Source organism: Dasypus novemcinctus, chromosome 16 (assembly GCF_030445035.2).
Source record: "Dasypus novemcinctus isolate mDasNov1 chromosome 16, mDasNov1.1.hap2, whole genome shotgun sequence".
Classification (NCBI taxonomy): Eukaryota; Metazoa; Chordata; class Mammalia; order Cingulata; family Dasypodidae; genus Dasypus; species Dasypus novemcinctus.
This window is the reverse complement of record NC_080688.1, coordinates 25,839,579-25,862,777: the sequence shown is the minus strand read 5'-3', so window position 1 is coordinate 25,862,777 and position 23,199 is coordinate 25,839,579. Positions and strand designations below refer to the sequence as shown.

Sequence of the window (23,199 nt, the reverse complement as noted above, 5' to 3'; positions counted from 1 at the left end):
GCAATAGAAGCTAAGCATTGACGTCCTCGTGGATATCAGGCTCCCCACCCAGAAATGAGGGACCGAAGCGGCTAACAGTGGGACATGGAGGGCTCTTAAGCTCTGGCAACTCTTGCTTCAGGCATTCCAAGTACTCTACCTGGAATATATTTGGCTGTTCAGACATTCAGTCATATCCTAGCATAAATTAGACCATTAACTCCAAGTTCCTTCAACTTCCTCTGGTTCTCAGGGTTGTTGGTGTCATCACCCCAGCAGATAAGCTGGGTTTCAGAGCAGGGCATTTTTGCCCAGTAGATTTTCAGACTGCAAAGCTTATTGCAGTAGGGATTGTCTAAGATCTGAAGTCCGTAAATTCAGAATATCTATCAGATTTTCCTTGAGTCAAAGATAATATTTGATATTCATTCTTCTTTTGCTCAACCATTGGACAACTATCTGCATCAAATGAAGAAAAGACTGTTCTCCTCTTTCCAGAATTTTCTAAAACAGTTTTAAAAATATATCCAAAAAGAGGGTCATGTCAAAGTATGTTGACAAGTTACCATCCCACATGCCATCCCTTTGTTGGCAAATCCACTTTCTTTCTACGTTAAAGCCTACATTTTCTGGCAAAGATTCTAAAACCATCTTAAGAGAAGGAAATGGCTGGTTTTCAGATTCTCAATTACAGATTCTTTCCAATCTTTAGATTTTAATGTGGTCACATGAGCAAGCTTTAACAACTGGAGTTGGTCAAATGTTAATTCCTTATAGGAATTTAAAATAATTCGACTGGATCAGCATCATATTTCTTTTTCATAGACAGACAAAAGGTAAGATCATGATATACCACAGGATCAAAATCTCCCAAAAGACGTACATCAAATTCTACAAATGCTGCACCATGACTAGCAGCATTTCTTAAAGAAGCAATAATATTTTCTTGAACTTTAGCAAGCTGGGCAGATGTTGTAGAGTTCCCTGCACTCAGTGTTCAACATCCAGTGGTATTCTTGGCTTCCAGTACTTGGAAAACAGAAGATTTCATGTCACAACTGTATCCCAGCAATGTCTTGATAGCTGTATAGTCCACTCTCACTTTGCCTATTGTTTTCCTGGAATTCCTGCTCATGATGGGAAGAGTAAGAATTCCACTGCTGTTCCTACTCTCAGCAATGGTGGATGACAAGAGACAGGCTGTCCCCACATGTCCAGGAAGAGCATCGCCCTGAATCGTGGAGTCACTGAGGTCTACCTCAAAAAAGTCAGTTAATTCCAGGTTATCCAGCTGCACTGTCTGCATGCTATAGTCCGTCCAGTGATCAGGCTGTAAGCTGAACCCACACTCAGGCTGGTGTGCTGGCACTTGAACTCATTGTCACGTATCAAAGCTTTCTCCAGGCTATTAGACATTTTGTGAAGGAACAGTGGGGGATACCCTATCATCGTCATCTTCCTCCAGACCCTCTAATGTCAGCTTGACCCTAAATCTAGATTTAAAAAAATTTTTCTTGGTCATTGAGACAGGAGGTTTTTCAGAATGATGCAAACATAATCTTATTTCAGTTTGACATGTCAGCCAGCCAAAATTCGGAATTTGAGCACCATTGTGGATTCTAAATGGTCCCTAGTCAATAATAATTTCACTTTCTGAAGGGGTTGTTGATTGTGGCTGTAGGTAAGTCTCCATCTTGTGAACTGTGCCTTGACATGGACCACCAAGAGTCTTTGACCCTAAAAAGCACCCTTTAAAGTAATGGTACTGAACTGATACCCTTCTACTGAGTATAGATGGCTGCTTTTCGTGGCATTCTTTCACCTGTCTCATCCTCTGGGAGAAGGGCCACAACATTTTGAGGATTCCAGTTTCCCAAAGCATCACAGCTTCCACATATTGCAAAAACTTCTCCTGGTAAGAGAGTTCCTCTTATTTCGAAGGTAACCTGAGACGGTGTCATTCTGATGGATTTATTTTAGGACATCGTGCAGAACAAACATCCAGGCTGCTGGTCCTGGCAGCAGCGCCCAGCCCAGGGACCCTCTCCCAGTGCATCCTGACAACTCGGCCTGCCATGTGAGCAGCTGTGGCTGCCTTACCTACGGGGCTGGGGGCTGGGAGCCAGGCCAGGACCGGGAGCTCGCTGTGTGTGCCTGGCCAGTGCCCTTCCCGGCAGCACGCAGCAGGGCCCAGCAGCAGGAAACGGCTCCGCTCAAACTGGTTTCCCTGTTGGTTTCGAATATCATTCTTTAAACAGAAGTATCAAGGCACCTTGGAGACATGGCTGATTTTATAACAGAGGCAAGAAATATACAACATGAACTTGGAGCATCTTGTAGTGCCAGAAAGTAAGGAAGTACTCAAAAAATGGAACCTCCATTGATTGGGTTATGTAAGAGTTACACAGGAACCAACTTAAAGAGCTTTCAAAGACCAGAGCTGGAAAAACTTGAGAGCAATGGTTCCGTTCATGCGTCACCCTGATTAGGTGATGGTGTGCAGTTTAGTGACTCAAACACAGGCCTGATTGATCATATGAGGATATTTCATGGATTTAAATCACTACTCAGTTGATTGCATCTATGGCTGCTTGCATCACAGTCAGCAATTAGAGAAGTCTTATCCAGACAGTTGAAGGCCTTAAAGGGAGAACTGTTGATTTTAGCAGTCAGAAAGAAAAATTTCCATTTCTACTTCAACTAGCCAGCTTGTTCTGGGGAATTCATTGAAACCTTCATCAGAGTCCCCAACTTGCAGCCTGCCTTACATAATTCAGACTTGCCAATCCCTATGGTTGCATAAACCGATTCCTATAATAAATCTCATAAATATTTACATATATATCCTGTTGGTTCTGTTTATCTGGAGAACTCTAATACATTGAGAGAAAAAATAAAATGGTATTGAATTATAATCCAGAGTATAAAATAAATTTCCATGAGTCCATACTGATATAAACAAATGATTGGATAAATTACTGAGTAGGGGAAGAGACAAATCTCTCATGCAAAATAATTCAAAATAATTTATATAACTACTCTGCTCTCAAGGAAGAGGAGCGTAACTCCCTCCTCCTTCAGTGTGGGCTGTGCATAGTATCTGCCTTCCTAAGTAATATATTATGGAAATAGAGAGAAAAAGAGTAACTTTACTGTGGAGAAATCTGACAAATATTACGTCAGCCAACTATGCAAAGTCAACCTCCACAGTGATGTCATCGTGTTGAGAGTATGTACCCTTGATATGATGTGATGAATTGGTACTTAAAGCTATGATTTTCCTCCCTCAAACCCATAACTACAGTGTAATCATGAGAAAAATATCAGACAAATTCCAAAGGTGGGACATCTCACAAAATCCCTGAACCAGAGACCTAAAAACTGTCACAGTTATCAGAAACAAGTCAAGTCTGAGAAACTGAGACCTGACAACTAAATGGCTTGTGGTATCCTGAATGGAATCCTGAAACAGAAAAAGGGTCTTAGGTGAAACTAAGAAAATCTAAATAAACTATTGACATTCCTTATTAAAAACATCAATATTGCTTCATTAATTATAATAAATTTATCATACTGATATAAGATAAAAAGGGAAACTGGGGGTGGAGGATATATGGGAACTTTCTGTACTGTCTTCTCAATTTTTCTGTAAAACTGTTGTAAAAACTAAAGACTATTTAAAAATACATTACAGAAGGAAAAAAATAGAATGGACAATATGACTCTTTATAAAAGACTGTATCCATGTATCCTATTATCAGAATAAAAAGTCCTGGTTGAAAACAAAAACCTTCTTATGATTTTGATTAGAAGTATATGAATCTATAGATCAATTTGTGGAGAAATGGAAATTTTTTTTTTTTTTTTTTGAAATGTTGGAACCAGGGATTGAATCTGGGATCTCATATGCAGGAGGCCAGTGCTAAACCACTGAACCACGTTGGCTCCCTTATTTGTTTGCTCACTGTTTGCTCATTGTTTGCTTGTTGTTTGCTCATTTTCTTTAGGAGGCACCAGAAACCAAACTTGGGACCTCCCATGTGGGAAGTGGGTGCTCAACTGCTTGAGCCACATCTGCTGTCCCTGATACATTTTTTTTTTAAGATTTATTTTATTTATTCTGCCTCCACCCCCACCCCCATTGTTTTGCACTCGCTGTCTGCTCTCTGTGTCTGTTCATTGTGTGCTCATTTTCTTTTAAGAAGCACCAGGAACCAAACCTGGGACTTCCCATGTGGGAGGGAGCCTCCATATCGCTTGAACCACCTCTGCTCCCCCAATACATTTTTTGAGATTTTTTTATTTGTACCCCCCGTTGCATTTACTCTTTACTCTCTGTCCCCATTTGTTGTGCTCTCATCTTTTTAGGAGGCACCAGAAACTGAACCCAGAACCTAGGACCTCCCATGTGGGAGAGTGGTGCTCATCACTTGAGCCACCTCTGCTACCTGCTTTGCTGTGTCTCTTGTGTTTCCTCTTTGTGTCTCCTCATTGCATCATCATGTTGTGGCATCTTGCTGTGCCAGCCCATCTTATTAGCTACTATCTTGAATGTCTTTTTCTAGGAGGCACTGGGAACTGAACCCGGGATCTCCCATGTGGTAGGCAGCTGCCCAAACACTTGAGCCACATTCGTTTCCCCCCTGCCATACATTTTTAATATTGAATCTTCCTAGCCATAAACATGGTATTACTTTCTTTTTAATCTCTTTATATCCTTAATGTCTTTCAATAAAGGTTTATAGTTGTGAAAAAAATTAGTTTGCAGTATTACTGCATGAATCAAAGGAGAGTAATTTTGTTGGTACTATAAAATTTTAGAAAATCAGATGAGATTTTACCAGAGTGAATTAGTTGTAGACATTTGTAACTTGATGCTTCCTTAATTAAAAGATATCTTTTGTCTTAAAGGGAAAAAAATGGTTCTTGCATATTAGCTCATTCGTTCCATGTAGCTCACTAGAATTTCTATTTCTAATTAAAGAATATGTGATTCTTGAAAATATTAGTGTAGCAGTGATGTCTAAATTGGGTTAATATAGCCAGTCAAGGAATATTTTGTGAAAATAACAATAACTAACACTTACATAGCATGTTTTGTGTGACAAGCACTTTGCATATATTCATTTCATCTTCAAGGAATGCCTAAGGAGTTGAGGGTATTATTATCTCTGTTTTACAGTTGAGGAAACGGAGACTAGAAAACCTAAATGGCCTATGGAAATACAAATAGTGCGTCGGAAAGTCAGGATTCAGCCAGGCTTTTTAAACCATTAATATTATGTGGTTTCTTGTGAAGATGAAAGTAAAGGTGGCTGTCATTCTAAAATCATATAACACAGCAGCTTTCATTTGTAGCCATTGTAACACTCACTCATAAGCTTTATTAAATGGTGTTGGGTTTAGTAAGTAGTTATTTACAACTTCTGATTTTTGTCATGCTCTCTTTAAAAATAAGTGAGATTGAGGATAAAGCTGCATTCTATGAACTATAAATTTTATCTTTGTGTCTAGCCAGATCGCCTGAGATCCGCATACTTGGCCTGCATTGTTTTGTTCTTCCATAAACCGGTCTCTGCCGAACCATACCTGGCATTTTGCATTTGGTCTATGTTGCAAGGCATTGTGTAAAAACTCTGACAGCTCAGGAGAGGACAGATAGTGGTGAGATTTTTATGTTTTATTGAAGCAGGTTTTAAAAGGTGCAGGAAAGCTGCTAAAGACCGTTGCATGTCCTAATTTTTCTCTTTCAGTCATTATTTGTCTCAGCAGTGTCCTTTTTGCATCACTGCATCTTCTACATATCAGCCAAATTGTTTTTGTTGTTGTTATTCATAGTTTGAAAACAACAGGAGTTGTTTTGTTTTCAGAATGATAGTATTCCCTACCATTCCTGTAGAACTATATATACCCTCTGGAGATTCTGATTCACCCCACTTTGTTCATGCTGAGGGAACTAAGCTGGAGATGGAACTTTCTACCCCTCTCAAAATGAGGCTCTGAATCCCATTGCCTACCCAAGGTAACTCTTCGCATTCTGCCTTGGGGATCTAGCTGCAAATACTATCTATTCTTCTACTGCAGCTGTTCTCAAACTTTTTGATCTCAGAACCTCTATACACTCTGAAAAATACAGTCTGTTGTGATGTATTGTTATGGCTGAAGCATTTAAAGAAAACCCACCCTCACCCAGCAATGAGACTGGAAAGAGAGGAATGTTTTAATAGCTTTTTAAGATAATTGTGGAATTTTTATTATTTATTTATTTATTTTTAGGTACCAGGGCCAAGGATTGAACCCAGGACCTTGGATGGGGGAAGCCATTGCTCAACTACTGAACTACACTGGCTCCCCCAACCTGGTTTTTTCATTTGTTTTGTTTTTGTTGTTAGGAGGCACTGGGGATCAAACCCAGGACCTCGTATGTGGGAATTAGGTGCTCAGCAACTTGAGTTACATTCACTCCTCAAAGGTCAATTACAAAGTAGACTCTGAAACCAGGTTGTGAAACTCTTTGTACTCTGTTACATTGAAAATCCATTGGTGTGGTACATTTGGTACACCACAGGAATGGATTTTTTTTTTTTTTTTTTTTGGTATTTTGCATCAGCACCCCTTTTTTTTTTTTATTGACTTTGTAATAATATTACATCAAAAATATATATGTGAGGTCCCATTCAACCCCACTCCCCCACCCCCCCTCTCCCCCCCAAAACCCTCGTTCCCATCATCATGACACATCCATTGGATTTGGTAAGTACATCTTTGGGCACCTCTGCACCTCATAGTCAATGGTCCACATCATGGCCCATACTCTCCTCCATTCCATCCAGTGGGCCCTGTGAGGATTTACAATGTCCGGTGATTGCCTCTGAAGCACCATCCAGGGCAGCTCCATGTCCCAAAGACACCTCCACCTCTCATCTCTTCCTGCCTTTCCCCATACCCATCGTCCACCATGTCCACTTTTCTCAATCCAATACCACCTCTTCTATGTGGACATTGGATTGGTTGTGTCCATTGCACCTCTATGTCAAGAGGAGGCTCAAAAGGAATGGATTTTTGATGTAACAGTACAAAGAGTTTCTCAGTCTGGTCTCCAATTCTACTTTGTAACTGACCTTTAGGTTGTTAATGTGGGAAAGTGTGAGAAGGTGATGGGATGGGGTATATGGGAATCCCCTATATTTTTTATTAAAATTTATGTAATCTAAAGCTTCTTTAAAAATATATATATTAATTTTTAAAATATTGTGATTATAATCAAAATCACTGAATTGTACACATATAAGTGATTAAAATGGGAAATTTCGTGTTGTATATTTGTTAGCACAATAAAAGGGAAAAAAATTAATTGGATTGTCTGGTACTTTGAATGACTGTTGCCCATGTATAGTTTTATTGTTCATGCATTGGCCATTTGGAAATTATGGGTTCACTGAAGTATGCAGATCATCCAAATATTGACACATTTCATTATGTATTTTTTGAAAAATGACACTGATTGATTTCATCACTGATCTCATCAGAAAAGTACTTAAGTGTTGAGAAAATGTCAGTCTTGTGGTTGTAAATATAAGCTTTCAGAATTCCAATTTTTGCTCAAAAACTTGTATTTTATTGTCAAAAACAAATACTGTCAGTTGTTTTCCTTGAAGTAACATGCTCACTTCCTTCATTTTCGATAAAATGTCTACCAGATAACCAAGTCTTCATAATCACAGTTTATCTGGTAGTCATTCTTGCATGTAAAAGTCATGTTCCAAGAAAAAAGTTGCTAGTTCAGTCCTTGAGACAAGCAAAGTATTAATACTTCAGTATCTAGCAGGTGTTTTAAGTGTTCATTTAATAAAATTAATAACTGTAACTGCCTTGTTGAGGACTTAAATAAAACTGGCCTTTGGTGGTTATTGTTTTATTGTGAGTATGGTGGTAAGGAATACATTGGTGAATGGTAACAGTTTGGTGACACTGAATGATTCATGCTAAGTCACCAAGAGTTTTACCCATCATTGCTTTTGTACCATTGCTGTAAATACTTAAACAGTTGGGAGAAAAAGTGCAAAAGTTTCTTAGTATTAATATGAAATGATTTGACCTTATGGACCCCCTAGAAGAAGAATCCTGGGGACTTCAAAGTGTTTGTAGACCATGCTTTGAAAACTACTATTCCAATGAATTTTTTTTTTTTAATCTCAAGTTTATATTACTATATTCAATATATTTTTAAAAGATTTATTTATTTCTTTCTCTCCCCTTCTCCCACCCAACCGCGGTTGTCTGTTCTCTGTGTCTATTTGCTGCGTCGTCGTCTTTGTCCGCTTCTGTTGTCAGCGGCACGGGAATCTGTGTTTCTTTTTGTTGCGTCATCTTGTGTCAGCTCTCCATGTGTGCAGCACCATTCCTGGGCAGGCTGCACTTTCTTTCGCACTGGACGGCTCTCCTTATGGGGTGCACTCCTTGCACGTGGGGCTCCCCTACGCGGAGGACACCCCTGCGTGGCACGGCACTCCTTGCGCACATCAGCACTGCGCTATATTCAATATTTTAAAGAAAACTAATTAAGTAATCATTTCCACATCCCAAGTAGGTTATTTAAGGTTCTAGTATTGTGTTAAATTTTAGGAAAATGTAAAAAGAAAGACATCCAGTATATACTACTTTTAACACGTATGTATTTCCATTTAAAATATAATTGAATTTAAAAACTAAAATTATTATTGCATATACTAAATTCAAACAACACAGAAAGGTATATCTTTCTTATATAAGGAAATGTCTTATACCCTCAGGCCCTCTCCTTAAAGTTTTTTCTCATATATTCTTCCGGTAAAGAAGTACATATTTTTCTAACTTTATTGAAATATAAGCTATATATAGATGATATATATCATAAATATATCACAATGAATTTTTACAAGCTTATCCTACCCCTGTATCTAACATCCATATTGAAAAACATTACCAGCACCACAGTACTCCCCCTTGTACTTGTATGCATGATTTAACATAATTGTATTTAACAGACCACAAGATACCTTAAGACTATTTCCTTTTTACTTGGAAGAAAGATCAAAAGGCATCCTTTAGTATTTTAGTCATTTTTTTCATTTAGAGAAAACTCATTATAACCATGTATCTCAAAGAACTCATGTTTCTTCCTTTTGTCTGTACTAGAAGGTTCTAACTTTTGGAAAAGTTAACTCCATATAGAAATATTAAGTGTCTACCTCCAACAAAGTTTACAAATCAGTAACTTTAGTTAAAAAAAAAGATTGTGCAAACCACTTAGTATCACAATATAAATGTTTTAAGCTCAGTGTCTAAAGGTACAAATTTGAAGGACAACAGACCAATGTGGCTAAATGTTAGTAAAAAAGGGTAAGGATAGAGAGATGAATGAAAAAGGTAGGGAAGGGCCAGATCTTGGAGCCCATGGAAAGGAGTTTGGTTATATCCTAAATGTAATGGAAACCACCCATTGAAGACTGCGGTACAAATATATATATATCTCTCCAAATAAAATGCATATATATGCATTTTATTAGAGAAGTTGTAAACTTACAAAACAATCATACATAACAGGCAGAATTCCCGTACATCACTCCTCCACCAACACCTTGCATTGTGCAACATTTGTTAAAAATTATGAAAGAACATCGTCAAAATATTACTACTACCTATAGTTCATAGCTTACATTTAGTATATTTTTTCCATACACTCCCCGTTATTTACACCATGTATTTATCAGTATTGTGCATTTGTTACTGGTCATATTTGTACTGCTAACCATAGTCCACCATCCACCACATGGTTCACTGTGTTACACAGTCCTGTGCCTTGTACAATCCATCCCAAAGTGTACACTCAGTGGCTCTCACTTTCAACAGAGTTGTACATTCGTTGCCTCAGTAAATTTTTGAATGTTTTCCTTAGTCCAAAAGAACAAATCCTCTACCCCATTATTGTCTCTTAGCATTGACAATACCTTCTTTGACACTGATGCAAGAATTTACAACATTGCTATTAACTATAGTCCATAAGTTACATTAATTGTATTTTTCCCATGCATCAGCATAGTCTTACCACCTTTTAATAATGTACATTTGCTCTAGTTTGTGGAAAAACATTCTTGTATTTGTACTGTTAACCACAATTCTCATACACCACCAGGTTCACTGTTACTGTTCACTCGTCACAGGTTCACTGTTACTCAGTTCCTAGATTATTCTCTAGCTTTTCTTTCAGTTGAAATTTCAGCCATATTAACATTTAGTTATACTCACTATAATATGTTAGTTACCATCAACTCTATTCATTTCCACAATTTCCATACTTTTACCGTCAAGCTAATAGAAAATTCTACATATATTAAGCATCAGTATCCCTTCTCAGTCCTCATCCTATCTCCTAATAACCTATACTCTAGATTGTAATGCCATGTTTATTCTTCATATTTAGTTCATATTAGTGAGACCATACAATATTTGCCCTTTTGTGTCTGGCTTATTTCATTTAGCATAATGTCTTCAAGTTCATCCATGTTGTCATATGTGTCCCAATTTCATTTTTTTCTTACGGCAGCATGGTATTCCATTGTATGTATATATGTGGTGATGATACTTGAATTGCATTTTTAAACGCTCATTTTGACTACCATGTGGAAGATAGATTAGAATATGAAAAGTAGATTCAGAGGCTCAGTTTGGCTGCTTCAGTAGTGCAAGTAAAAAATGGTGGATTAAACTAGGATTATTGATAAGAGTGAAAAGGTGGAGTTCAGATCTAGGAATTACTTTGGAGGTAAGCCGTCATATAGTTTGGTTTGGATTGGATGTAGAACATGAGGGAAAGAGGAATTGACTTATGGTTAGGGTGACTGAGGTGGGATGGATTTTCATTATCATTAAGGAGATCAAGGAACTGAGAGCCAAAGTATTTGGGTGGGTGTTCAGTGTGAATATTGGATTAGTCAAGAATGACAATAGATCTATTATAGTTGCAGAAATGAGGTGATGATCCAGGTCTTAAAGTTATTAGTGAAAGAGAAGTGACTGAGTATACAAGGATAATAGCCAAAAATAGCAATGAGGGGTTTACCATGCATTTTAAAGGAACTGGAGTTTCTGAAGGCAAGTGGAGGGCAGGCCATTCTACACATGCCTCTTCTGTCACTTTTAGTGGACCTGTGGTTGGCTCTGGAATTCGTGTATACTTAGAAACCTGAATCTCTGGACTGTCCATGTGACAGTCAGGCTCTGAGCCTCAGCAGACTTGCAACTCCTACCCTCTGGTTTATTGGACTTAGCCTGGCCAGCTAACAGGGAGGTGAAGAAGGTCAACCACCACACCAGGGAGCCAAAAGTGCCTACAATTGAAAGCAGAATTGTATCCATCATCCAGGAGGAATCTAATCCTCCTCTCGATATAGAGGTGGAGTGGACATAACCATCCCAGGGTCCACAGGATGGAGGAATAGAGTATGGATTAGGGTGGACTTACTGATATTCTACTGTGGGATTAGTAATGGAAGAAATTGTAGCATTGATGTGGAGAAAGTGGCCTTGGTAGCTGCTAAGGGTAGGGAGAGGGAAGAAGAGATATGATGTGGGGGCATTTTCAGGACTTGGAGTTGTCCTGGGTGGTACTCCAGGGACAGATGCTGGACATTGTATGTCCTGCGTTGGCCCACTGGGTGGACTGGGGGTGAGTGCAAACTACAGTGTAAACCATTACCCATGTGGTACAGCAGTGCTTCAGAATGTATTCCCCAAATGCTGTGAATGTGCCATGATGATGAAAGAGTTGTTGATGTAGGAGGAGTGGGGTGAGGAGGGTGGGGGGTATTTGGGGACCTCTTACAGTTTTTTAATGTAACCTTTAAAAAAAAGAGAGAAAAAAGAAATAAAACAAAATTTAAAAATAAAATATAAATTTAAAAAATTAAAATCTATCAAAGAGTTTCCAAGTCCAGTCAAAGTCTGATGGGGGCTTGGTCCAGGGTGGTGGTAGAGCAGATAAAGAAATGTGACCTTTTTGGGAAAATAATTGGAAGGTTGAATTTGACCAGACTTGGTAACACTTTAGAAATGGAATTGAGGGAGAGGTGGGAGTCACGAGTGAACTGTGCAGGGAACTAAGATGCTGAAAGAAGGCTCAGGTGTGTTGGGGAAGGTGATTGGGACAGTTGACTTCAAGGTACCTGTAAGGTTCTCAAGTTGAAATAATCCTGTGGGAAGTTGGATGTAAGTATCTGGGGAAAATAGGTAGGTAGGTAGGCAGATAGATAGATAGGTAGGTAGGTAGGTAGGTAGGTAGGTAGGTAGGTAGGTAGGTAGGTAGGTAGGTAGGTGGATGGATGGATGGATGGATGGATGGATGGATGGATGGATGGATGGATGGATGGATGGATAGATATAACATTTGATTATATTTTCCAACCCCAGGTAAATGTGACTTCTGGTTCAAGAATGGTGGTCTAAGTTCATACATTTTCTTCACCTCCTACCCAAGACCCCAGTAAAATGAGACAATTGGAAATAAATTCTAACAATATAGAAAAAAGGGAGGAATTATAATTATAGATTGCAAGATGGAGAAGATTGCTTATTAAACAGTTTGGAAGAAACTCCAAAACAATTTATGTAAAAGGGGGTAATGGTGGGGTTAGGAGTAACCTTCCCAGACAAATCAAAGGGTCTCCAGACTTGGGTTTGGCTGTTGTGGAGTATAGGAGTGAGAAATAGATCTGAAAATATCAAGGTTAATTGAAGACCTGTCTGTAGAACAGCTGCATGATTTGATATCCTATCTCCTCCCTCATTCTGTAGAAAACGTTTCAGACAGTTTAGGATTTTTCTGTAGGGGACAACAGCAAAACAAGACTGGAGAGCTTTCTCAAGAGAAATTAAAGGAAGGAACCGGAAAGGTCTAGGGCCACTAATGTAGTGTCAGTACTCCAGAGTCAGGGCTGCCTCATTCAGTTTTTGCAGGGAGGGGAGTGCCTCCAACCTAATAATCAGACTTGCAAGTAAAACAGAACAAGTTCCTTGGAAGAGAAAGAGCAAGGTAAATAGACCAACTGACCATGAAGGAAATCTTTAGGAAATCTTAAAAAAAAAAAAATTGTTACTTGTAGCAGTTTGATATTACTGATGAATTCCAAAAAGAAATACTGGATTATGTTTGTAAACTGGTCTTTTCCTCTGGGCATATTACAGTGTATTGGACTCAGAGGTTTTACGTTATTTGATTAAATAATGATTTAGGTTTGATTGGGCCATGTTAGTAGGGCATTGAGTCCCTGCCCCCTTGGTGGGTGGGGACTCACAGAGAAACTGCACCGCAGAGAAGGGAGGTTAGAGTTTTGAGGTGGAGCCTGGGAAGTAAGCACACAGAAGAGCAGAGCAGCTGAGCCCCAAGAGAATCAAGCCCCAGGAAAAGAGAAACCCAGGAAACCTGAACTCTTAGCAGACTTTGACAGCTGTCTTGCTCCAACACTTGGCAACAAACTTTGGTGAAGGAAGTGACTTATGTGTTATGGCCTGGTAACTTTAAGCTTCTGTCCCAAATAAATACACTTTATAAAAGTGAACAGATTTCTGGTATTTTGTATCAGCACCCCTTTGGCTAACTGATACATTATCTGTTAGAGAAATTTGAGAAAATGTCATATATCCATATTATCAAAAACAGAACAAGAAAGAGCATTTGCAAATTTAAAATGTAGTTGGAAAAACTATAAGAGGAGCTGAAAATAAAATTGCAATGTCATTGAATATAGAACAGATAGAAAACATACCAGGAAAAATAGACATTCCAGAAAAGGAATTTAAGAAAATAGGGAAGAAATCATCAAAGAAATAATAGAAGAAAAGTTCCCAAAGTGGAGAGAAAACCCAAGTCCTTAGACTGAAAGAGTTACAGAGTGCTCATCAAGATGAATTGAAAAAGACCTACATCTAGACATGTCCTCATAAAATTTTAAAACTGCCAGTTAAAGAATATTCTAAAAGATTTCAGAAAGAACAATAAAGATCATGTACAAGGATTAAGAAACAGAGTAGCATCAGTATTGCTGGACCAGAACCTTACAGTGGGAAAAATTATTTTGACCCTGCCAAGAATGTGAATATAAAACAAAAACATATTTAGACAAACAAGAACTCAAAGTTTACTTTTCTCACACCTATTTTTCAAGAGTATAATAAAGGACCAATCATATGAAATGGGTAGAATTGGGTAGAATACCAAAAAAGAAAAATATAGGTTGAAGGAAACAGGTGGAGCCTGTTAGTAAATTACTTATAATTAAAAAAAAAAAAAAAAAGTACCAGGAGTCACTTAAGGACAGTTATAAGGTGATATCTGTGTAGGAGTCATGGGAAACAACCATGACTGATGAAACAAGAATTTTCTGAGAAGAAATTGGGTTCCATGAGACATCAAGCATATAACTGGAAAGCAGAATAATCTTTTAAGATATACTGGAAGCTTTATTGTTCTGTGATCCAAACAAACCAAATACTCAAAAACATAGAAATTCCAAGGGAAAAAAAAAACTCAAAAATAAAATAATAGTTCATAAAGGAATTAAATATGACACTTCATTTTTTTACTATGAAAAATTTCAAACGTATCCAGAACTGAAGAGTATATAACACAGTGAACTCCTATATACATATCCATCGCTCAGATCCAGCAGTTATCAAGACTATAATATATTTCCTTCATCTATCCTTTTTTTTCCCTTTTCTTTTTTCGATGAAGTATTTAAAAGCAAATTACAGACAAATAATTTGCATTCTTCAATGTAAGTGTAAAATAACATGGGCATTTGCTGTTCTAATCAATGCCATATAACACCTACCAAAATGTAACAAATACTCTTTGGTATAATCTAAAAATCAGTTCATGATCAGGTATCTCCTGATGGATGGTCCTGTAATGCATTTGGATGTTGTGACTCTTTAATCCTGACCTGCCCACTTTTTTTTTTTTTTTTTTACCATTGCCATTGGTTTATTGAAGGAACTGTATCAGTTGGCCTGTAGAACATCGCATGTTCAGGATTTGACTGTTTGCTTCCTCGTGGTATCCTTTAACATGTTTCTTTTTCCCTTTGTATTTCCAGTAATTTTGAAGTTAACTGTGTAACTTGATTAGATTCAGGCTTAACATTTTTTGGCAAGAAGACCTCTTACATAATTCTATATGAGATATGGCATGATTCTTAGTACTTTACGGAGTGCAAGAAAAAGGTTATTTCATCTTGAAGTTATAAATATTCTCCTTTTGTAATATAACATTGTACAAGGGAATCCTACCATATCATGTACTGCAGTGGCCAGCAGTCATAGGTCATGTTAAGGTAACTGCTGTTTACTGGTTTTTAGCTCCTAGAGTTGACATATAGTAAGTCACAGAAGGCTTCATCATGCGTACGTAACAGAATGTAGTTACTGAGCTTGTCAGTATAAAAATTGGGAGAAGCTGGTAGATAAAAGTGGGAAAGGTACCAGTATCTTTATCTTCAAATCAGGGAATTGAGAGATGTGGAGTAAAAATCAGGGGTGTAAGTATATTTAAGATTACAAAGGAAAAATCACAGTGTAATGTTCATTTGTAAATAAATCATTGATTAAATAAAAATTTTAATTTTTCCCATGCACATTCATTAATGAAAGTAATAATTTTTTGTGGGGTTTTCCTTAGTCTTAATTTCTATCTCAAAATGTAATTTCTTCCAGTAAACCCTACTTTTAACACATCATTATTTTTAAAATATTTGGTGATAACAGGTTAGTTATGTAAAATAATTAAGCATTGATCAGTTGCATCAGAAATTTTTTTTTTGTATTTAGTAGTAGTTATTAGATCAAGAGCATGATAAAGATAATTTTGGCTTGCTGAAAGAAATAGTACCTAAATTCTATTCACTTAAAGAATTTGAAATGTTTGCCTTTCTATTGATACCATTTGTTTCATGATTTGGAGCCTCTATCTCCTTTGAGATTCTTAATATATTTAATATTTAGTGAAAGAATGACAAAAAATAAAATATGTCAGAAAAATGATCATGAAATGATAGCTCAAAAGAGAACCTTTGGTCAACTACAGAAAAGCTATCAATGATAAACTTGTAACAATGATAAACTTCAGGATGATGGTGAGATGCTCCCTAAAATAGTTTTACTAACTGGTAATTGGTGACTCTCCAATGAGAAACTGAACCATTGGGAATAATGAATATGAACAACTAAAGAATTTCCAAAAACTTAAAAGGTTACTTTTCCTAAACAGGATACCTCCCACACATCATTGGAGGATCAGAGATATATCATAGTGCTTGAAAGAATGCAGAATTTAAAGAGTGCTTAAGGCAGGAAATGGAGGTTCAAAATCAGTATGTATAAGAAGAGTTCTTGCTGACAGCCTCGTTGGTTATAATCTAAATTACAGAGAAGCTAGATGAAAATTTTATAACGATGCTATGGAAAAATACTGTCTAGCAAGCTTTTACCTGAAGCTTACTAGTTCACTTAAGGTCTGTTTCTTTATGAAAAAAGGGATCATATTTAACCATTAAACTAACAAAATGTGGAAAATAAATGAAATGGTTTTCCCCTCTGATTTGTACATGGTAGAAATTTATAGATGTGTTTTAACTTTTCATGCTTAATCTGGAGAAGAAGAGAAACTGGAAATTAAACCTAATACATGCTAACCAAAAATGAAACATAACTTAGCTTTTAAAAGTATAATTTTACAGAAGGAAATTCAGAGAACTCTGCACCAGTTACTATTGCTACATAATATCCCACCCCAAAATGTAGTGGTTTGAAACAACCATATTTATTTAATTTAACCCATGAATCTACATTTGGGGCAGGATCCGTGGGACTAGCTCATCTCTGCTCCATGCACTGTCAGCTGGGACAGCTTCACAGGCTTGGACTGATGAAACAGGGTGGGCTGGAATCTGGAAGACTTACTCACTCATACACCTGCAGTGACTGCTGGCACCACAAGTTCCAGGGTGGCTCTGACCTCAACTGGGGCTGCTGTCCAGAATGGCTCCATGTAGCCATTTTGCATCCACACCATGAGGTAACTGGGTTCCCAGAGCAAACATTCAAAGAAAATAATGTAAAAGTGCATGGCATTTTGATGACCTAACCTCAGAAGTCCCATTGCACACTTCTGGCAGAGATAGTCAACAGAGCTTCTCCCAGGAGACACAAAGAGTGTTAGTATCACATTGTAAAAGCTTGTGAGATGTATTAGCCAAAGGGGTGCTGATGCAAAATACCAGAAATTGGTTGGTTTTTATAAAGGGTATTTATTTTGGGTAGGAGCTTACAGATACCAGACCATAAAGCATAAGTTACTTCCCTCACCAAAGTCTATTTTCGCATGTTGGAGCAAGATGGCTGCTGATGTCTGTGAGGGTTCAGGCTTCCTGGGTTCTTCCCTTCCTGGGGCTTGCTTCTTCCTGGGCTCATGGTTCCTCTCTTCGTGGGGCTTGCTTCTCTTTCCTCTCTGAGCTTACTTCCTGGGGCTCCAGCTTAAAGCTTCAGCATCAAAATTCCAACATCAAAACCCCTCAACTCTGTCCTTTGCCATGCCGTTTATCTGTGAGTCCCCACACCCTAATGATGTGGCCCAATCAAAGCCCTTATCATAATTTAATCATGCTCAGGTACAGACCAGATTACAAACATACTCCAATATCTATTTTTGAAATTCATGAACCATATCAAACTGCTACAGGGTATATTCGGGAGGGGCTATCTTTGGGAAATACTGTCTGTCATAGGCTCTTTAACATGAGAAGATGCTTAAACTTACTTAAAAATGAGAAATGGAAGTGAAAACTCTGGGATACATTTTTTAACCTGTCATATTGGCAGAATTCCAGTTGTCCCTTCTCTCACATGTCCTTTTCCTCGATGTGAACATACTTGTGATTCTTCCATCTTAAAAAATTTTTCTCTTGATCCCACATCCCATTCCAGTCGTTGCCTCATTTCTCAACTATCCTTGAAAAACTTAAAGTTTTCTATACTCGCTGTTTCCAATTCTCTCCTATCACATTCTCTTTTTAAATTTTTAAAAAATAATTCATTTTGAAATAATTGCAAACTTAGTGAAAATTTGCCAGAAGAGTAAAAAGATTTTCATATTCCCTAACACAAATTCCTGTCATTTTACTGTTACTGTCATTTTATTGCATTTGCTCCATTGCTCAGACTGTCTCTCTTTCTCCACACACAAATCCGTGATCATTAGTCATTTTTTGAACCTTTTGAAAGGAAGCTTTACACATGATATCTTATCACCACCAACCACTGCAGTATGCATTTTTCTGTTGGACATTCTCCTCTGTAATTCACACAGCCTCCAAACCAGGAAGCCATTGTAAAACACTACCATCCCATCACAAACCCCATTCACATTTCTCCAACCGCCGCAGCAATGTCACTTGTTCCTTTCTAGCCCAGGGTCCTCTCCAGGAGTATGTGATGCAGTTAGTTACCATGTCTCTTCAGGTTCACCAATCTTTTAGTCTTTTCCTTGACAGTCTTAGCGTACAGACCTCACTCTGTAGGACGATCCTCATCTTGAGCCATGTGATGTTGAGTCCTGACTAGATTCAAGGCATGCATTCTTGGCAGCAGCATCACAGAGGTGATGCTCTTGTTGCACTAGGTGGCACACAGCGTCTGCCTTCCTACCAGTGATGGTACCCCTCTTCTGTCAGCCGTGTTGGTGTCTGCCAGGCTTCTCCACCTAACATCACCATTTTCACCTTTGTAATTGATTAGTGTATGTGGGTAGTTCTCCAAGAGAGTGCATCAATACCCTGTTCCTCATCAGACCTTTGCCCACAGTCTTCCAATCATCGATGGCTCCCATCTGAATCGAGCACCTACATGATGGCTGCCTGGTGGGGACCGTGCAGAAGAGCTTTCCCTATAGTATAAGGACTCGTTGTGCGTGGTGTTAACCCCTTATTTTCATTATTTATTGTGATGTTCATCATCAGTTTGTCCAGTGGAAGCCCCTTTCAGGGTGCTGCCTATGTCTTTTCTATATATATCCCTTTATTCATTTAGCTTTTCCTTATATACTGGTACAAAAAGATATTCTAGGTTCATTTTGTACTTCTCTAACTCAGCCCTGGAATCAGCCTTTTCTCCAAGGAGCTTAGAGTCCTTTTAGTAGGGGATGGTATTTAGAAAGCAAGATCACGCACTTGGTGTGCTCGTTGCTCTTGGGATGGGGTGTCCTCACTTCTAGGACCCCTCAGCCAAAAAGCCAGGAAAATATTGAAGAATAATGTTAGAAATCACACGATATTAATATGTTGGGGCTTTGACTGCAGGATGGTAACTAACATGCTGATAAAACAATCAGAGAGAAGAATAAATTTTTATTCTCATTTTCCCTCACCCCCAGGTATGTGCAATCCTCGAAATTACAGCGACACACCCCCGACTTCCAAGAGCACTGTGGAGGAGCTGCATGAGCCAATTCCTTCTCTCTTTCGGGCACTCACAGAAGGGGACACACAGTTGAACTGGAACATTGTTTCCTTTCCTGTTGCAGAAGAACTTTCACATCATGAGAATCTGGTTTCCTTTTTGGAAACTGTGAACCAGCCACACCATCAAAATGTTTCTATTCCTGGCAACAATGTCCATGCACCTTATTCTAGTGACAAAGGTAATGGCCAGCAATTGATTTTTTCCCCTAACTTTCTCTGGTTTATGAAACTGATGTTAAGATGATCTTTTAGGTTAACATTTTGCTTTTCAGTTTGTGTCATTTTAAGTAAATTCTGGATTTCAGTAAACCTGATTCCTGCATAAATGAGGCATGTCTGGAAAATTGTCACATTTCCTTCATAATGTAGATATAAGGCTGTGTCATTTTAAGTAAATTCTGGCTTTCAGTAAACCTGATTCCTGCATAGATGAGGCATGTCTGGAAAATTGTCACATTTCCTTCATTTTATGGATATAGGGCTGTGTGTTGGAAAATAAATAACCTGTTCCTAATTCTGACTTTTGTTGGTTAGACTTTAATTTTCTTTTCATAAGATAGCACAGTGCTGCTTACTTAATACAGTATTGCCAGTACTATAGGGTAAGAGCCACAGTCTCCTGGTGAAGTCAGATTTTTATAGTGACATCAGTACCACAAACGATGCCAAGATCATCAGCTAAATTTCTTTACAAGCAAATTAGTAGTAGTGCAGGCATCCTATTTCCAGGTATAAACTAAATCCAGCCAGTTCTCTACAAACAAATGTCATTGGTCAGAAAGGGAACAATTTAATGAGAGAATGACTTGTACAAATTAAATTTGAGAAACACACTGAAGAACATTTATCATTGAGGACAATTCATAGCTTAGTGTTGGTATATAAAAGGCATGGAATTTTTAAAAAGTTCTTTGATGTTTCCAAATAAAAGGCACCTCACAATTTTACTGTGGGAGAATAGAACAGTTACGAAAATTGCAGTCATTCTTTAAGGCAGAAATGAATTATGCATAAATAGTATGGTATGCACTCCTTTTTATTTAGCTATTCATTGTGCCCTTTATTATAGTCTTATCTATCAAAAGTAGTATGAACTTTTCACATCAACAGTAAAAGAAAAACATGAGGTCAAAAGCCATTTTTTTCATCCTGTTGAAGTTGCTTAATCACCGAAGCTATTGGCTGGGACACTTGCTAAATGTTTTGAGTAACAGTGATGGTCACCCTTGAGGCCTGCTGAGGACTTCCTAACTCAAGGCAGGCCCGTGCTCGTAGTCTGCATAATCCCACTCCTGGCCTCCTTTTTGTAAGTCTTTGGCCTCCTGAGGCTGCTACAGTACTTGATTGGGTTTGTTCTCTTTTGTTTCCATTTTTCACTCTTGAAATATTTATTCCTGCCTAGGTCTAATATCTCTGACCTTGGCAGAATCTGGGTTTGTTTTGGTTTGGTTCGGTTTAGTTTGGGGATTTTTAAGACCATACAACTCTTAGGTATTAAAGTGATATCAGATTGAATTCTGGATAGCTTCCTGACTTTTTGTGGCTTTGAGGTCCCAACTTCCAAAGTCATTCCTCTGATAGATGTAAGTCCCAACTCCTTAGCGTGGCCCACAAAGTCGTCTGTGATTTTCCTCCTGATCCTTGAAGGCTTTCTATGAAGTTTGCACCATGTAACCTCTCCAACCCCAGAAGGCCTCCATGCTTAGCAACACTGAGTTCCTTTGTCTGGAATGGCCACTGTTCACCTTCGTTTCACCATCCCAGAAACTCCAGCTCTCCTTCAAGTCATAATTAAAATTGCTCCTCCTTGAAGCCTTCCTAGTAGAGTTAGTAGTCTTCCTTCCAGGTAGAGTTACCCATTCCCTGCTCCTTCTCCCCACATTTGCTGTTCTATTTGTTTTAATTGATGGATTTGCCATTCTCTACCAGGTTCCTTGGGCTCTCGTCTTATTCTTTGAGTCCCCAAAGACCTTCCCATAGTAGGTGTTCAATAAATATTGGTTGACTAAATAGATGAAGCAAATTTTGTAAGTGCCAATTACTTAGAGATTCAAATGCTCCCATTTCCTGCTTGCAGCAATCCACTTCTAGTCTGTCTAGTCTACTGCTATGCTGGCCTCCCTGATTTTCCTCCTTAAGCAGGTCCCACCTTACCTACCCAGGGGTGCTTCCTGATACCAGTGTCCACTGTAATCAGGCTTATCTTCTCTCTATCCCCATTTCCTTGTGGCTCTCTTTATTTTGTTACCTGGTAGCTTTGTTTCTAATTCCTTTTCCTAATGAAAGCCCAACTTTTTCTATTAAGCCATCCCTTAACTACTCAGACAAGTAGTGATTTCCCATTTCTGTAAATGACTCTGTAAGATAACTTGGCCTTTGATCATATGCTCTCTGTTACTGGTTTATATTGTCCTTTATTTGTTACACATATCCTAGTCTCTAGCTAGATATGTGGGATTAACCACCAAAAGAATTGAAAATTTAAACAATCCGAACTGGTCTTGGTTCACAGATGCAGAAAGTAGATTAGATTAGAGGTTACCAGGGACTGGGGAGAAGGGAGAATGCGTTACTACTTAATAGGTAACAGTTTCTGTTTGAAGTCGTGAAGTCTTGGTAGTGGATGGTGGTGATAGTAGCACAATGTAGTGAATAGATTAGCATCACTGAATGTACATTTGAAAATGGTTAAAATGGAAAACTTTGAGTTGTAAATATGTTACCACACACACAAAAAGTTAAAAACAAATAGCAAAAAATTTCTTCCTTGACAAAAATATACCTAAAGCAAACGCTGGACTGTAGTGAATAGTAACATACTACTATTTTTTCATTGAAAAATAAGAGAGAGAGAATTATGCTAAGTGAAAGAAACCAGCCCAAAACTGCATATTGTTGGACTCCATATATGTAAATTGTACATATAAATAAATGTATAGAGACAGAATTAGATTAGCAGATATGTATGGCAAAGGGAGAATAGAGGGATTGAATGGTAACTTCTAAGGGGTAGGAGGTTTTCTTTTTGGAGTAATGAAAATGCTTTAATATTGTTTGTGTGGATGAATGCACAACTCTGATTATACCAAAAACCACTGAATGTATACTTTAGATGAATTGTATGATATGTGAATATGTCTCAATTAAATTGCTTTTTTAAAAAAACTGCCTTGAAATGCTTGACTAGAAATCACTTTTAATAAGAAGAGTGAATATTTTCTAGGAGCTAATTCTTCTTGGTGCCAAGCATTGCTAACACTTTGTGTCATTTGAATTACTTAAGTTTGTTTTATTTTATTATAGATACTCAGAATAACTTTAAAACAAGTATTTTTTCAAACATCTTTTAGCTGGAGAATTCTTTCCCTGTAGGAAATCTTACCAGAAAAGCCTAGTTTAAAAAGCAAAACTCTGTAGCATAGCAAATGCTCTTAAACCCAATAATTTAATCTTGGGTTAAAGCCTGAATGAATCTAATGAAACTGGAATGAAAAGGAAGCCCTTTCCATTCTTTATCTGGAGTAGGAGGATCTGACTTCCTTTTCAACAGAATTTAGCAAATGGGAATCTTTTTTTCTGATACTTCATCTGTTTCCTCTACAGGCAGCAATAAAAGAACTAAGATAAATAACTGTTCATTAAATTCAGCTGGCTATTAAAGCATTTCCTG

The 23,199-nt window shown here is 37.9% G+C and overlaps 1 protein-coding gene and 1 pseudogene across 8 annotated transcripts in view; one reads left to right on the top strand and one right to left on the bottom strand.

Moving 5' to 3' along the window:
• Window positions 1–23,199, top strand: part of TWSG1 (twisted gastrulation BMP signaling modulator 1) — a 62,530-nt gene that overhangs the window by 35,441 nt on the left and 3,890 nt on the right. For all 8 annotated transcript variants that reach the window (XM_058277366.1, XM_058277368.2, XM_071208438.1 and 5 more), the window contains one exon: window positions 19,442–19,708. In XM_058277366.1, coding sequence (XP_058133349.1) covers window positions 19,442–19,708 — 267 coding nt within the window. The remainder of the gene's footprint in view (window positions 1–19,441; window positions 19,709–23,199) is intronic.
• On the bottom strand, window positions 11–1,940 carry LOC139436674 (glycerophosphocholine phosphodiesterase GPCPD1 pseudogene; annotated as a pseudogene).